The 16,973-nt window shown below is 34.7% G+C and overlaps 1 protein-coding gene across 1 annotated transcript in view; it reads left to right on the forward strand.

The window, feature by feature from the left end:
• FMN2 (formin 2) overlaps positions 1–16,973 on the forward strand; it is a 325,489-nt gene that overhangs the window by 173,166 nt on the left and 135,350 nt on the right. Inside the window, exons 12-16 of the mRNA XM_039883627.1 lie at positions 1,747–1,838; positions 2,003–2,132; positions 3,584–3,730; positions 5,561–5,620; positions 5,773–5,893. Of these exons, the coding sequence (XP_039739561.1) occupies positions 1,747–1,838; positions 2,003–2,132; positions 3,584–3,730; positions 5,561–5,620; positions 5,773–5,893 (550 nt within the window). The remainder of the gene's footprint in view (positions 1–1,746; positions 1,839–2,002; positions 2,133–3,583; positions 3,731–5,560; positions 5,621–5,772; positions 5,894–16,973) is intronic.

Raw genomic sequence — 16,973 nt, forward strand, 5'->3', positions numbered from 1 at the left:
TTAGAATTTTGGAAATTTTGTAGTTTCACCATGAGCTTGACAACTTCCTGTACTTAAAGCTTTTTCTGATAAGATGAGTAAGGTCTTTTAAAAATCGATTTTATTTTTAACATCATAAAAAGACATATGACAGTATTTGGAAGTTCTGTGTAACTCAACATGAAGAAGAAGAAAGGGCTTTATGGGACATAGAGGAGCCATTAGTTCCCTCTACTAGCCACAAAGCAGTGTTGTTTGAAGCCTTTATATAGTATATTTTGGTGTGGACCTCTGTGTCCTTATCTGTATTCTTAACTTTAACATCCTTTTATAATATTACTCTCATTACTCCTTTGCCAGAAAGATGTGTTTGGGCATTATTAAAGGCCATCTTGTTACTTGGCTTTAAGTGATATTATGATATAATATCTCATTGTTATAGGTGGTAACGATAAGTAAATGAGGTGGTGTTTACCAAAATTCATTGGCAAGACCACAGTAGACTAGAGAAAGAAAGAAAGATTACCATGCAACTGAAATTTTAAAAGAAGTTTCTAAATTTGGGGGATATCTTGGAATATTTGCATTAAACCACCTCCTTTACTTCTTAGGATTCTTTTGTTGTTTTGCATTCCAAAAGTAAAATTTATCAAACCCTCAGAAGATCCACTGATCTGTCATCAAATCTTCTCCTATTGAAAAGAAGCTTTCTTTGAGGAACTAGTCTTAGTTAATCCCATCAACTGAAAATCTGCTTTTCAAAACAATCAGTGAATACAAAACAGAACAGAGCTTTGTTTAGAGCAACATATACAGTCTCTAGAAATCTATCAGGTTCTATCTTCTACAGCAGTTCTTGGTTGAACTGCTTTTCTGTTTAAGCAAAATATAATGTTGAAGGGATTTTAAGTTTTGAGGACTAAACTTAAGATATGGTAGTTTATTCACACTTGTTAATGCATTTGGAAAATGTAGTATTTGACCGTTTTGAAATATCTTTGTGAATTCTTAAAAAAGACAAGACTGCAAATAAAAAACATCCAAATGTTTTTTAAAGAGTTAAAGAATAGACTTCTAATTCCCCAAGTGTATAAAGCCTTCTGCCTTATGTTAAACATTCAGAAGATCCTCTTCTATAAAGAAACAAGTTTAGGGCGGCACATTTTTAGCTTAGTATTATAAAGAGTTGAAAGAAGACAGGAAGAAAAGAAGCATGGTGACTTTTTTTTGCGTCAAACACAAAATTCAACAGAATCAAAACCTTTTATTTGTTCCATGACTTAATAATTCAATTGCATTTTTCTTTCTCTAAGAAAAAATAGCCTTAAATGATGATTGCAAAAGTTAAATAAGTACTTTTTTTTTCCTTTAAAAATCTTATAACAAACCTTAGGATCAAATTACTTCCAAATTTAATTAATTGAATCCTTAAGAAATACCACTTTAAAATGAAATTTCTGCATTCTGGAGAGTATTATAAACAGCCAAAAATCAAGGAGGAAGACTGTATTGTTTTAAAGCATACTTGAATAAATAAATGTTTTGCAGATTACTAATGGTCAATAACATTATTTGGAAGATCTGTAGATGATCTGGTTTGCGTTATACGTATTTACACTTTAAAATGCCTCATGAATTAAGTCAACTTGTACTACAAAGAGATGCTAAAGAATATGAAAATATATAATTTTGCTATATTAATATCATCATTATCTGAGAGATTCAGTTGACCAGATTTTGAAAAACAGCTTGGCTTTTGATTTCCAGAGAGCACAGTCAGACGAACTGGAAAAAATCGAAAAACACGGCCGATCCTCCAAAGACAAGGAAAACGCCAAGTCTCTGGATAAACCTGAACAGTAAGCATACCTTAGGACCCTGTAGTGAGCAGCCAGTCTAGGGGTGGGCTCTTTCCTTTGGACATCGCAGTGTCTTCCGTGCATAATTGTTACAAATTATATGAGGATAAAAACCTATTTATGTGAGTTATATTATTTCTCTTAACTTGGCTTTATGTCCTTAGGTTCCTTTATGAGCTGTCACTAATTCCCAACTTTTCAGAGCGAGTCTTTTGCATATTGTTCCAGTCCACGTTTTCAGAAAGCATTTGCTCGATCCGTCGCAAACTGGAATTGCTACAGAAATTGTGTGAGGTGGGTTCTAGAGTATAGAGAGCTGAAAATTGGATTTTGATATTTAATTGTGATTCAGTCATATTCATATTTCAAAAAAGTTTTGTTTATTTTAATTACCCATACAATTTAAAGGATAGCAGTCCCACAGAAGAGGACCTATTGAGCTTCGAGGACAAAACAAATGTTCAGGCAGGCACATGGTCCGCAGGGCGGTCTGATAAACGTTGCCATGTCCAGCGAGTGGTAAATCCTGCCACATCCAGCGCGGCCCTGGAAAATAAACCTGAATGAGAACAGTAGGAGATTGAGAAAAGAAGGAAGACAGAAAGCTGGAATCAAGAAGTCCACTATCCACTGATGATGGAGTAGTGGCCCAGTTTTATTTTTGCAAGCCGCTTTTATACAAGAGCATACAGTTGCTGGCTAAGATAAGATTATCCTCACCCAACCCACACCCTGCTATGATCTTTTGCATTTCCTTTTGCTCCCAGCTATGAGGGTAATCCTTGCCTGGAGCAATACCCCATTGTTCCCCTGATCAGTTCATACTTCCTCATTCTTAGGAGAGTTCATAGAGGCAAGGCAACCCTTGGTTGACCTCACAGATTTCAAAGACCTTGTCAGCTTGTAACCCACTCTCCACAAGATGTGGTCTTCACACATCGACCTCCAGAGACTTGAGACCTTTGTCCCTTCTGCTTCTGCCAAAGTAAAATTTTCACTTTTCACAGCCTTCTTATACATCCAATTTCCAATTGAATGCAATTTGAAGGCATCTTATATACTTTACTTCATATTTGGAAGGATCCCTCCACAAATTGTTAATGATTCCAACTAAATGATTTAGAAACAGCTGTATAGTTTAAGAGAAGATCAGTATTCTTCTGAAAACAAAGAATAAATGTTTGGCAGCAATTACCAACACTGACATTTAAAACAATTTGTCACAAATCAGTAGTAGCACTTTTTCTGGTTGTGGTTAATCATTTTAAAAAGTAGTAAGTTACTAAAGACACATTTTCAGAGGTCATGACATACAAATTCAAGTTAAACTTTGTGTTTTGAAAGAAGCAAATATGAGTTTTTCAGAGATAAATCTAAATTTGGAAATTAATCTTTGTAACTGTGTTTAGGTCTTTCATATATGCCAAAAATTAGGTATAGTTAGGATGATAGCGATGGCAATATTTTGTAGTAGTTGTCATATTGCAGCCTTATTTATTGTCCTTATAATTATATCATAAAAATTGCCTAGATTGTTATCTCTCAGCTTACAGAAATGCGCCTGAATGCTTGCTGGTGCTGAACCTTTGGAGGCATTCCTCTCTAAGTATAACTAATAATGAGCAAAGTGAAAGTTTGCCTATAACCCAGAATTGTTAGTATAATATGAATATCTGCAACTGACTTCAGATCATGTAAACCAAACTTTGCATAAGAGAGAAATTGTTCTTTTTCCTGTTTTACAGACATTAAAAAATGGCCCAGGGGTTATGCAGGTTCTGGGTTTAGTTCTTGCCTTTGGCAACTACATGAATGGTGGAAATAAGACTCGGGGACAGGCAGATGGTTTTGGGTTGGACATTCTTCCAAAGCTGAAAGATGTCAAAAGCAGTGTAAGTATTTTGTGTGAATGAATGTAGGCAAATTGAGTATTAGTCATTTTGTTTAGTAATAAGTTTAACTATGAACCAGTTGTAATGTTTCTTATGTTCCAAAGTCAAAAGTTTCTTCAATTTCTGAATTAGATAAAAGTAATCGGCATCATACATCATATGTACATTGCATTGTGTGTTCACCACCCAAAGTTAAATTGCCTTCTGTCACCATGTATTTGACCCCCTTTACCCTTATCTACCATCCCGCTTCCCTGTGGTAACCACTAAACTTGTCCGGTCCATGAGTCTCTGTTCATCTTGTGCTTCTGTTGCTTTTGGGTAGTTCTTAAATAGTTCTAACAACTGCTTGCTGAATTGAAACAGTTTCACTTTTGCAAATAACATCGAAATATAGATAGCATCGACATATAATGTTTAACTTAAAAGAATGGATCTGAAGTAGATTCTGATAATTGTTATATATGAATAAGGGATTATTTTTGTTTTTTTACATTTGATTGATATGTTTTATTTAATCCTCCAATAAGTTAAATTTCATTAATTTAAATAATTAAGGAATAATGAGATAAATAATGAATCAAGAAGCAGGACTTTTAAAAAAATAATTTCACTTGCATTCTCACAAGAGTGAAGTCTTCCTGATTTGGTTCTTTTTCTATAAAATAAATATAATTATACTCTTTAGTAGTATTTATAGACCTTCATGGACAGAGCTGTTACTCATTTCACTCAGAATTTTCACTCAGCAGCATGCCCATAGGTAGGCATTCAGATACTAACCATTTCATTGATTTATAAGTTAGGAACAAAAAAGGAAGTCAAGCTGCTTAAATCATTTTACAAGAAAATCCTGTTTCTAATAGATATATATTTATTATTATTGTTATTATTGTTATTGCTATATATTACTATATAATAGATATTTTATTATTATTATTATCATCACTACTTATACTACTACTATTACTATTACTACATATTACTATGAGGAAAGTCTCTGATAGATATGTTACCATAACATGTCAAACTCGATTGTGAAGAGATGTTATTCTTTTTATAAATGGGGAGAAGTTATGATAAGAGTAACATTCAAAGGAACATAGTTAGGACCATAGAGTTACTTTTTAAAATACATATTCGGTGTCCCACATTCAGATTATCTAGTACTAAATTTGAGCAATGTTTAAAAATTAAAATTAATGCCTTCAAGTGTTCCAGAAAGGTGATAGTTGTTTTTTGAAGACTGTTAAATATGAAACAATTTTATATTTATTTTTACTATAGAACTACATATATTGCACTATTTATAGCTATATGGATATGAATTCTTCAATCTCAGTTGCTGACATAACAATTTATAGTATGTATTTCTATTTTTAAAGCTCCTGATTACTTGAAATACTTAACTTTTTTATTTCCCTAATCTGTATACTAACAGGACAGTCAAACTTTCTGGTCCAGCTGCATAGAAACGCTGGCAACACTTAATTATTTCAGGGAAGATAGTAGTTGTACCTCTTAGTAACAAAGCATAAAAATTAATCAACCTAACTTCCGACTGAGGAAAGTAAAAATGGACTGGTATTTACAGCTGAAACTCTACCATTAAATAGTTGTACCTCCACTTGGAGCTTAGCTGGGATCGCTGGGGGAAAATAAAATCTCTACCACTGAACTTAGATATAGTCACTAAACTAATTTGAAATATAGAATTTCACATTTCTTTCTAAATTTTCTCATCTCTATGTACTGCTTTACCAGAATTTAACACTGTATATGGAGTAATTTAGAAAACATATTTTTACTTACTTTGTTTTTCCTGCCTAGGACAATAGCAGGAGCCTTTTGTCATATATCGTTTCCTATTATCTTCGAAATTTTGATGAGGTAAGACAGTTTTTACATGTAGTCATATTTTGTATTCTTTATTCATAAATGGTTTGGCATTGTTTTTCTTATTTTGCCATCTCTGTTTTTGTATTATTCTTACTTATATTAATGCTGATTTGTTTTAAAAGTATGTGTTTCTTGCTAATTAGGATGCTGGAAAAGAACAGTGTATCTTCCCATTACCAGAACCCCAGGAACTTTTTCAGGCCTCACAGATGAAGTTTGAAGACTTTCAAAAAGATCTCAGAAAACTAAAGAAAGACTTGAAAGGTAACTTATAATCTTAAAGAAATTCATGTTTGTTATTAAAAAGTCAATACAGACTTTTCAATGTTTTTGAAGAAAAAGTCTCTTACAGGATTGTAGAATTAAAAATTATTTGGGTTGGCAAAAGAAAAATATTACCAATAATCTTATTCTTTTATTATTTAAAAAGTTACATTTATTAGAAATTTAGTTATTGAATAGTATTTTGGTTGTTTGAATAACAGTATCTCATCAGGGACAAATTTAATTGTTTTGTTTTTGCTTTAGAGCCAAGAACATCTGTATATTTATCATGTCATTGTTAAAAGACCAATAGTCCCTCTCAACCCTCCCTTGATATACTTGTTCAAAATTTTGTGGCTTTTAAATTCTCCTGGGAACAAAATATCTTCTTTCACATATTTGGTCAAAAAAACACTTGCGTGTATGTTTTATTCTTTATCAAATCATTTTGAAGAGAGTCTCAAATTCTTCAAATTTCTAAATTAAAATGAAAATTTACACAAAGCAAATAGTTAACAATTTTTATTATTTTTGTAGTAAAATTCTTTTTATCTCTTTTTCATGAGGTTTCTTATTGTTGTGGAGTTAACACCTCAGCTATCTGTTTAAGCCTCTTTCTAATTCTGTTAAGCACAGGCAGGGGATGAATAAGCTTGTGTAATATTTTATTTGATGTTGTATTACTAGATGAAAAGGAGAAGCTTGCTTACCCCTGTTCAGAAACCAAAAAAGATGATATAACTTTTTAAGAGATTCTACTCCAATTTTGAAATAATATTTATCCATATTGATTTATAATCAAATTTATAGAGTTGTTATGTATATTCTGGTCACAGATGCTTTTATATGGATTAAAATCAACACAGTACCATTATATGGATCGCTCGTAGTTCCTAAAAATGCAGCAACATTTATTATGTGCCCGATGCATATCCGGCATTTGTAGGTACCAGGGGTACAAAAATCTATAATCATCACTGTCAGAGGACGGAAATCCTGTTGATCAGATGTTCGCCCTTAAAACCCCAACTATAGGTGCTCATTGAGCAAGCCCAGGAATGATCGCTTTGTTTAAAAAAAATAAATAAAGCTATATTATGTTTATATAATCCTATGATACTATGTATTTACATATGATTTTTAAAGACAATTAAAAACCAACTATTTATGCATAGTATTTATTATACTTCAAAATTATGCCAGGTATCTTGGTTTGCTTATTAAATTCTCTACCCCCTACTTCTTCTCCCACTCTCTCTTTTTCAGTGCTATGGGCATTTCTGGGATATCAGGAAAATATTTCACACGTTGATCAACAATTAAGTCTTGCAAAGTAGGGTTTCATAATTCACAGTTGATTTGATAAAGGAAAGGGCAGTCTCAGTCCCCGGGGCTTTACATCTGCTCTGATTGGTGTATTGCTTTGGAATGTTTCCTCATCTATTTTTCACATCTACATGCTTTCTTACTATAGTTATTAAATATACGTGTAGCCATGAAAATAGCAAGTTCTGACAAGACTTAGAGCAAAACAGAGAGAACTAACACCAGATAATGGGTGTGGAAAGGACGAGTGGCCACTGCACGTTTCCTCCTACACATCTGTCTCCTCCAGCAAGGTGGTAACTGCAGAATATTAAACACTGACGGAGGATCTTAGCAATTTTCGAGTACCTCAGAGGGTTCAGAAGGTAATGACTTTAACCCAGAGGGTTTACTTTTTCTGTAGGGATAAGACAGACTTCTCTGAAAGGCCCGTTCTTTCAGCGAAGCCCGATAGCGTTTGCTTGCCATAGTATTTTCTCAGGTTTGTCCATAGTTTGTTACAATTTGGTACCTAGAAATGGGTTGTTCTCATGATCAAACGAATATGAGGAATTCTCAATGTTCTCTGAAAGAAGAGGTAGCAGCAGTTCTCTGATTTATTTGACCACAGAGTACTTTTTTTTTTTTGCACTATCTGGTAGGTTCTCTAGTCATTGAACACATTTAAAAAAATGCAAGCCAGGTACCATGGAAGCATGGCAGTCACCTCTGAGGAGCTTACAGTGAAGATGGGGAAATGAAACCATAGTTTGTGAAATAATGTGATGATGTATTACTGGTCTGTAAAATGAGAACAGATTGGAGAGTTATTTACAAAACTGGCAAACACTGACAAAATCATGATTTAATCACACCTTTTATTTTTTTGCTTTTTCAAAATTTTAGTTTTTGTATAGAAAAGATACTTTGTGACACAAGGAAGAAATCTTGTGAGCTAAAATTTAATTAAATTAAATTTTTAGAAAGGATTTAGTATGAATGTAGCATTTCGTATCAAGTCATAAAATAAAATTGCCTCATGTCCCTTTTGTAATGAAATGGATATAAATAGATATGTACATTCATAGGACTAAATGAGAGTCAAATGGGAGATTATTGGATTATGTTATTTTGTATATAATTAGTTTAAAATAACATCTACTTTGATAAATGTAGGCTACTAAAAATAATTCCTTCTAAGTGATCAAATTAGATAATTCATTTAAAAAGACACAAAAAGCCTTTCCATTTTTTGTCAGAAGCAAGTTGTTTTAAAGTTTAAAACATGAGATGTATGTAAAGAATGTATCCCAATACTTTCCATCTAATAAATATCTGAAAAACATTGGCTGTTCATAAGAGAAAAGAAATAGAATAAATAGTGTGATTAGTTTGATAAAGACAGATAAGAAAAGCTTTTAAGTCACTCATCTTCTGGCTTTATCATTTCTTCAGCCTCTACTTAGAGATTTGATTTTTATTTCTAAGGAAGGACTAAGAAATAATGTTATGGCTCAGACATTTTAGTGAGACAGCTGAATCTCGTGTTCACATTTTATAAGAGCATCTACCGTGTTTGTTTACTGTACTTGTTCCCAATATCAGCACAGCTCCTCAGGGAGTTCCCCTGGCTTTCTGAGCTCAGTGACATGCAGTTTGTTAAGCAACCTGATCTGCTTTTGATCTCTCCTGGCTGTCAGCAGCTTTTTGATGCAGTCATGCCAAATGATGATTTCTGTTCCAGTGCCTTTCTGGGTGGAAATTGTAGCACTTGCCACATGACTTAAATCAACTCAGCACATATAGAGTGTTGAGTAACCAAGTTATGGGGACCAGGCATGAATGCTTTCATGCAGTTTCTTCCCTGTATCCTCTACCCTTCCCCCACCTCTAATAGTTGAAAATGTTTAAAATTCATTAACTCTGTCTTCAAGTTGAAGTAATGTCTGTGTCCAGAGACATATGGGAAAAACCAGTCTTTAAACTGGTTTATGTTGATTTATATTTGTTTATACCAATTATATTTACAGTTGTAAATTTCTGATATTTGTTTTTTGTTTGAGGAAAGAAAAAATAGTATGAACTCAATTGAAATGCAACTAATAGTGTCTCTTAAAATAACTTTTTATTATAGTTTTAAAACGAATATCAGTTCAGCATAGAAACATCAGAAAATATTAAAAAATATAGAATAGAAAATGTTACCTGTACTCCTGCAGCTCAATGATAAATAACATTAATATTTTGATGTATTTTTGTCATATGTGTGTTGCACATGGATAGATTATACCATTGGAACCAGAATGCATATAATTTTTATAATTTTTGTTCATGCTATAGTCTCTGCTTTATAGTTGGATAATTCAATTTACATTCTGTCTACTTTCTGGTTTTATATTGTCTTGACAAACTGTTCAGTATTCTTTCCTGACTCCTCCAGTACATTTTGGAAGATATAAACAGTGTTTCTATTAATGTGTTGGCTGGTTTTATACGTTAACCTATATTCTTAATTTATATAATTTTATAGCAAGCTGTAATTTTATCTGGAACATTTATCTTCCCAAATAAGATGAACATTTAAAACATTCTAATAATTAAACTACCTTCTATCTTTGTTCTAGTGTTTTCCAGACATTTAGTCCTATTGTTTTTCTTTTAAAAACTACTAGTATTTTATAATCATTAGGTAATAACATTTGCTGATATATTTAATCAATCACTATGCTAACATTGTTATGTCCCCTTTTTCCCCTTCTCATTTGGTTGTTCTCTCAGTAAGGATTGGTCAATGTTAAACTCTTAGTCTGAAAATGACGCTCCCAAAATTTTCCCCTTCAAATTTTGAATAATTTTCTTGGATATAGGATTCTAGATCAACTTATTTTTTATCATTATTTTGTAGAGAACATTTTTCTTCTGCCATCTCTTACCACTAACAAGTCAGTCTGTTTTTAATCTAATTGTCACTCTTTTGGATAACCTGTCTTTGGTGACTTTCATAATTTTCTTATTCTAATTCATTTTTGGCTTTTCTTTAATATGCGTAGTATCAATTTATTTTTTATTTATTTTATTTACTTAATTACATCTCTATTATTAGTGAAAACTTTCAATTGGAAGACTAACATCTTCCTTAATGTCTTAGGAATTCTCATTTTTTTCTTCTTTTCCTGGAACTCATTTTAGATGTATATTGGAGCTGCTTGGTCTCCTAATTTCTCTTTTGTAATAAAAAAATCTACTACTTGCTTTGCTATAATCTTCATGCATACCTTAACATTGTCTTCCAGTTTATCAATTCTCTCTTTGACTCAATCCAATCTGGTGTTCGTATTATCAATATAACTATTTTTAAATCATGCTAATTTTTTTGTTTTTAAGATTTCTAGTATTTTTTTTACCATTAACTATTTTTACCTTTAAAGTAATTTCTTGTTCTTATTTTGCATATTATTTCCTTTTATCTATGTGATATTTATAAAAATATATTAAAGTCCTTTTTGGATTTTCTATAGTTTTTGTTTCATTTGAAATAAATCTATCTTTTATTTGTTAATAGTTATAAGCTGTCTTTCTCCTCATTAGTTTTCTTCGTGGTATTGGAATGTTGATTAAAAACAGATGTTAGAAAATTAAAGCTCATGTGCTAAATGAGGCCTCTTTTTGTAAATAAAGTTCAATTAGATCGTAGCCATATATGCCCCGATCATTTATGTATTGTCTGTGATTGCTTTTGTGCTGCAATTCCTCAATTGCAGCACAAAAGCAATCACAGACAATACATAAATGAGGAATTGTGGCAGAAACTGTCTATCTGCCTGTCCTTTGTTCTCTCCCTTCCTCTTCCCCTCCAAATCCTGTACTTTCTTGATTTTCTCAATTGCTTTTACATGGCATACTTTCAGCCAAACCAAATCTTCTGTCAGCAGCCTGGGGCTCCTGGCTTATGGGCATATTAGGTTTACTGCAGATTCAGTCAAGTTAGTGAATGACTTGGCTCAAATTTTGCCTGGAAAGCTGTGTCTACCTACTCTTGCTGCCCCAGGCTCATAGCTGCATATGGGCTATGGCTGTTTTTATTCTCCTTTTATGGGTTAGGGAGCCCAATCACGGCTTTGGGTTTCCAGTAGTAAGACTGGATCCATTACCTCCTGTGTGAACTCTCCCTTCACTGCCTCTAAATAAGCCAACATCTCTTCCTCCTCCTCCACATGCACACTGCAGTTACCTCTCACTTTGGCACTGTTTATTAACTTGGGCTTCTATACTATTTCTAGTCCAAGGAGATATTAATTTTTTAAAGGCATATTTTATCTGTTTGAGTTTTCTCTTTTTACGTTCTCACTCATTGCTCTGTTTTCAACAAAAAATGGCTCAACCTATTCATCATTTCATTTAACTAGAACATCTGTTTTCACTTTTATACCTTATACATTTTTCCCACTGAAAATTATAACATGAGCATTTCTCATGCTATTTAATATAATTCAAAACCATTTAAAATGGTTTCATAATAATCCATTTTATGATTGTGCCATCATTTAGGGAATAATTTGATTCATATAAGAAATTAGACTCTTCCCAGTTTTCCTTACTCTTAAGAAAAATTGAGTTGAATATCCTTATTCATAACCTTTTTATTACATTTCTGATTAATTTCTAATATAGATTCTTATAATTACTGGGTTGGAGGTAATGAACATTTTTCCCCCAGATTGTTGATATTTATTACCAAAATTCTTTTTAGAAAGGCAACGTAAGAATTTAATTGGTGAGGTTCTGGTCACGATGGCAGAGTAGGTGAATGCTGTGCTGGCCTCCTGTCACGACCACATCAAAATTACAACTAACTTATAGAACAACCATCAATGAAAATCGCCTGATGTCTACTGGAACAGAAGTCTTATAACTAAGGCTATACAGAAGAAGCCACCTCAAGATGAGTAGGAAGAACAGAGACATAGAATGGGCTGGTCCCCACACCCATGTGTGGCAGTTGAGAACTGAGAGGGATATCTTGGTTGTGGAGGGCCCTCCAGAGGAGCAAGGGGTCCCAGCCCCACACTGGACTCCCCAGATCAGAGTACTGAGGCTGGAAAGAGAAGTCCCCACAACTTCTGCCTGTGAAAACCAGTGGAGATTATGGCTGAGCGAGACAGAGAGTGGCTGGAATCCCAGTTGTTCTTCTTAAAGGTCCCAAGCGCGGACTTTCTTGCTGATGCACTCACTTGCTCTGAGCTCCAGCGCTGGGGCAGCAGCTCAAAAGATGCCAGGGACATACAAGGAAGAACTGAATAGTCTGGCTTCAGGGCAAGGGCTAAAGGGGTAGCTTTCTCCCAGAGAGAAGTGTTGGTAGAATCCATTGCTCCTTTATTGAGCCCTCCCCATGCAGACTCTGGTGGATGCCAAATCTGAGTCTCCATTGACCCAGATAATAGTCCCACCCTGGTGATTCCCTGAAACCCTGCCCCTCCCAACTTATGGGCCCACCTAAGCTGCTTCCAGTGGCTTTTTTCATACATATGACCTGGCCTGCCTTGGCTCATGCTGTGGAATTTCCTAAAATCACACAAAGGATCACAAACTCCAAATAGGTAGCATCTGGTCTTGGCATGACCTGTACCTCCTGCTAAGCAGTCCCAAGCCTGGCACTAGTGGCAGACAGCCTCAGTTCACAGCTTAGCCTCTCCCAGGTGCCTCCAAGCCCAGCATACATGGAAGACATCTGTGGATTGCTTTGTTGCTCATGGCAGGTGGCTCCGGGCAGGGCACAGGTGGCAACTGAACTTAGGCTCCTCTTAGGAGACCCCCAGGCCAGCACACCTGGCGGCTGGTTCTGTCAGATCCTGAGCATCACCCAGCTCCTTCCACAAACCAAATGTCACATCCGAAGGGCCAATTCAGCAGGCATCAGAGCCCTGCTGTAGCAAATTCTGCTCTGTTGAGTCCGCTCCTGCACAGCTGTTCCTCTACTATAGTCATGGTCAGTCCTCACAGTAGATCAGACTATGAATTAGTCCCTCCTCTTGATGTGCATATAGCAACCAAGGATCAACTACAACAGGAGGGCATACACAACCCACACAAAGGACACACCTGGAGCATCTGGCTCAGCTGACCAGGGAGAGTACACCACTGGGCCCCACAGCACACTTACTACATAAGGCCATGCTACTAAGACTTGGAAACATGGCATCTGTACCTAAAACATAGAAACAAACATAAGGAGGCAGCCAAAATTGGGAGACAGAGAAACATACCCCAAACAAAGAACAGAGCAAAGCTCCAGAAAAAGAACTAAACAAAATGGAGACAAGAAATTTACCAGATGTAGAGTTCAAATACTGGTTATAAGGATGCTCAATGATCTCAATGAGAACTTCAACAAAGAGATAGGACACATAAAAATTGAGATAGAAAACATAGCAAAAACTAGTCAGAAATGAAGACTGCAATAGCTGAAATGAAGAATACATTAGAAGGAATCAACAGTAGATTGAATGAAGCAGAGGATCGAATCAGTAATTTCAAAGATAAGGTAGCAGAAAACACCCAATCAAAACAACAAAAAGAAAATCCAAAAATATGAGTAAGGGGCCTCTGGTACACCATCAAACATAACATTTGCATTATAGGAGTACCAGAAGGAGAAGAGAGAGAACAAGGAACTGAGAACCTATGTGAAGAAATAATGACTGAAAACTTTTCTAACCTGGTGAAGAAAATAGACATACAAGCCCAGGAAGTGCAGAGAGCCCCAAACAAGATGAACCCAAAGAGGCCCACACCCAGACACATCATAATTAAAATGACAAAGGTTAAAGACAGAAAATCCTAAAAGCAGCAAGAGAAAAGCAATTAATTACCTACAAGGGAGCTCCGCTAAGACTGTCAGCTGATTTCTCAATGGAAACTTTGCAGGCCAGAAGGGATTGGCATGAAATATTCAAAGTGATTGGCATGAAATATTCAAAGTGATGAAAAGCAGGGACCTACAATCAAGATTATTCTACCCAGCAAAGCTATCATTTAAAATCAAAGGATAGATAAAGAGCTTCCCAGACAAAAAACAAAAAAAACAAAAACAAAAACAAAAAAACTAAAGGAGTTCATCATCAGCAAGCCAGTATTAGAGGAAATGTTATGTTAGAGGGACTTCTTGAAGAAGAAAGAGAAGGAAAAGGAGAAGAAGGATTAAAAATATGAATAATAAAATGCAATAACTACATACATAGCAATGACTACTTTAAATGTAAATGGATTCAGTGCTCCAATCAAAAGATAGGATGGCTGAATGGATGCGAAAACAAGATCTTTATGAATGCTGCCTACAAAAGACTTGCTTCAGATTGAAAGACACACACAGACTGAAGGTAACAGGATGAAGAAAGATATTTCATGAAAATGGAAACAAACAAAAAGCTATGGTAGCAATACTTATACCAGACAAAATAGACTTTAAAATAAAGGCTATAATAAGAGATGAAGAAGATCCCAGTTATCTCACTTCTGGATATTTATCCGAAGAAACCCAAAATACTACTTTAAAGGGACATATGCATTCATATATTATAGCAACATTATTTACAATAGCCAAGATATGGAAGTTACTTGTGTGTGCATCAGTGGATGAATGGATAAAGAGGAGGTGGTATATATATAATGGAATATTACTCAGCCATAAAAAGAATAAAGTCTTGCCATCTGCAACAACATGGATGAGCATATTGTGCTGAGTCAGACAGAAAAAAGCAAATGTCATATGATTTCACCTATTTGTGGAATATAGAGAACAGCATAAACAAACAACAGTAATAAGCTCATGGACAGAAAGAGCATTTTGATGGTTGCCAGATTAAGAGGATGGGTGAAGAGGAGAGGATTAAGAGAGGCAAGTTGGTAATTCCAAAATAGTCATGAGGGTGTAGAGTACAGCATTGGGAATATAGTCAGTAGTATTATAACAACTTTGTATGGTATCAGATGGATACTGGATTTATTGAGGTGATCACTTGGTAAATAATATAAATGTCAAATCACTGTGTTGTATACTTGAAATTAATGTAATATTATATGTCAACTATAACTGAAAAAAACTATAAGCAAATTTTAAAAAATGAAAATAAAAGCATCTAGGCGAATGGATACAAAGATGTGATATTTTCACACACACACACACACACACACACACACAGGAATATTATGCAGCAATAAAAAAGGATGAAATCTCGCCATTTGTGACGACAGAGATGGATCTAGAGGTCTTTATGCTAAGTGAAATAAGTTGGACAGAGAAAAACAAATATCGTATGCTTTCATTTATTTGTGTAATCTCAAAAAAAAAAGAAAACAAAACAAAAACCCTCATAGAAACAGTGACCCAAGGGGATTATTACCAGACAAGGGGTTGGGAGATGGTTGAAAAGGAAAAGGGGAATGAAAAATAATAATAATGGGTGGGTTATCTCATAAAATAGAATAATTAAGTTTATGAGATTTACTTCGGTAAGGAATCAACAATATTATTGTCTAATACCTTAATCGTCATTGAAAAAACATTAAATCAATAGAAAATAAACAATAAAAACACAGACCCTGCCCTCATAGCTTATAGGCTAATAAGATGACCAGTGGTTATATTATGAATAACCACTATATGATAGAATAAGTATTTTTTAGTAATATAAATAACATGCTTTAGTAATATAAATAACATGCTTCTATAGAAATATAGAAGAAGTAATGCTCATAGTTGGAAAATTATGTTTACTTTGGACTTTGAAAGATTAGTAAATTCTGTGCAGGGGAAAGAAAAATAGAATTCCAGGCTTGGGAAAGAGCATGAGCAAAGTCACCAGTCTCACTAGTCTTTGGGCTTTGATTGTTTATTGATCCATGAGGCCAGGAGGTTCTCAGGTTTACATTTGAGCAATATAAAATATATGCGAGATTTGGCTCATTGCAGTAGAATTCACTATTAGGGTCAGAAATGCTTACGTGTGGTTTGAAAAGTCTCTGTGCCATATGATATGCCTTTTGTTTTACCTCCCTTACTTACAGTGAGTGTTCCATAGTCCATTTTCTATTAAAGTGAGAATTACTATTCCCTACTAAAAATCTGTCCCGACCCGCAGGACCTAGTTATTGCGTAGAACCCGAGGAGGACCGTACCTTGAAGAAAACATGGGCAGGAGAAAGGAATGGAGGCAAGACAGTGTTCTGATCAAGCCTCAAAATTTTATTCAGCAGCAAGAGTATTTATACAGGGCTAACAAAGGGGGGCAGGGCTAGCTGGGCGGGAGAGTATCTGTCACAGGCGCATTGGTTCTTAGCTGGTGGGTTGAGGAGTGGTAAGGGTTAGAGGGAGTGGGAGTGAAGGAGGGAACTGTAACTCTGGGCTGAGCTGACTGCTAGGGGGCTAACAAGATGCAGGATGCAGATAAGGCCTCGCCTAGTCACAAGATTCTTTGTTCTTAGTTTTGGCTCCCAACAAAAATCCAAGGGCATCCTTTGCATAAAAATGGTACAGTTTAAAAATTCTCATCTAAGATATATTTTAATTAGAAAATAGGTAAAAACCAGAGTGTTTCAAATTATAGTGCGCTTTAGCATGGCATACGGAAGAGTGAAAGGAGTACTAATAGAATCACATATTAGTTGTTGAGCTCTACTTTTTCTTTTATATAGCATTTCTACATGACCCTGTCTCGTATTGCATAATGTATATCTGTTTCATGTAATAAAATCTATCAAATTATTGTTATTCTTATAT

Source organism: Pteropus medius, unplaced genomic scaffold (assembly GCF_902729225.1).
Source record: "Pteropus medius unplaced genomic scaffold, Ma_sr-lr_union100, whole genome shotgun sequence".
In the NCBI taxonomy this organism is placed as follows: Eukaryota; Metazoa; Chordata; class Mammalia; order Chiroptera; family Pteropodidae; genus Pteropus; species Pteropus medius.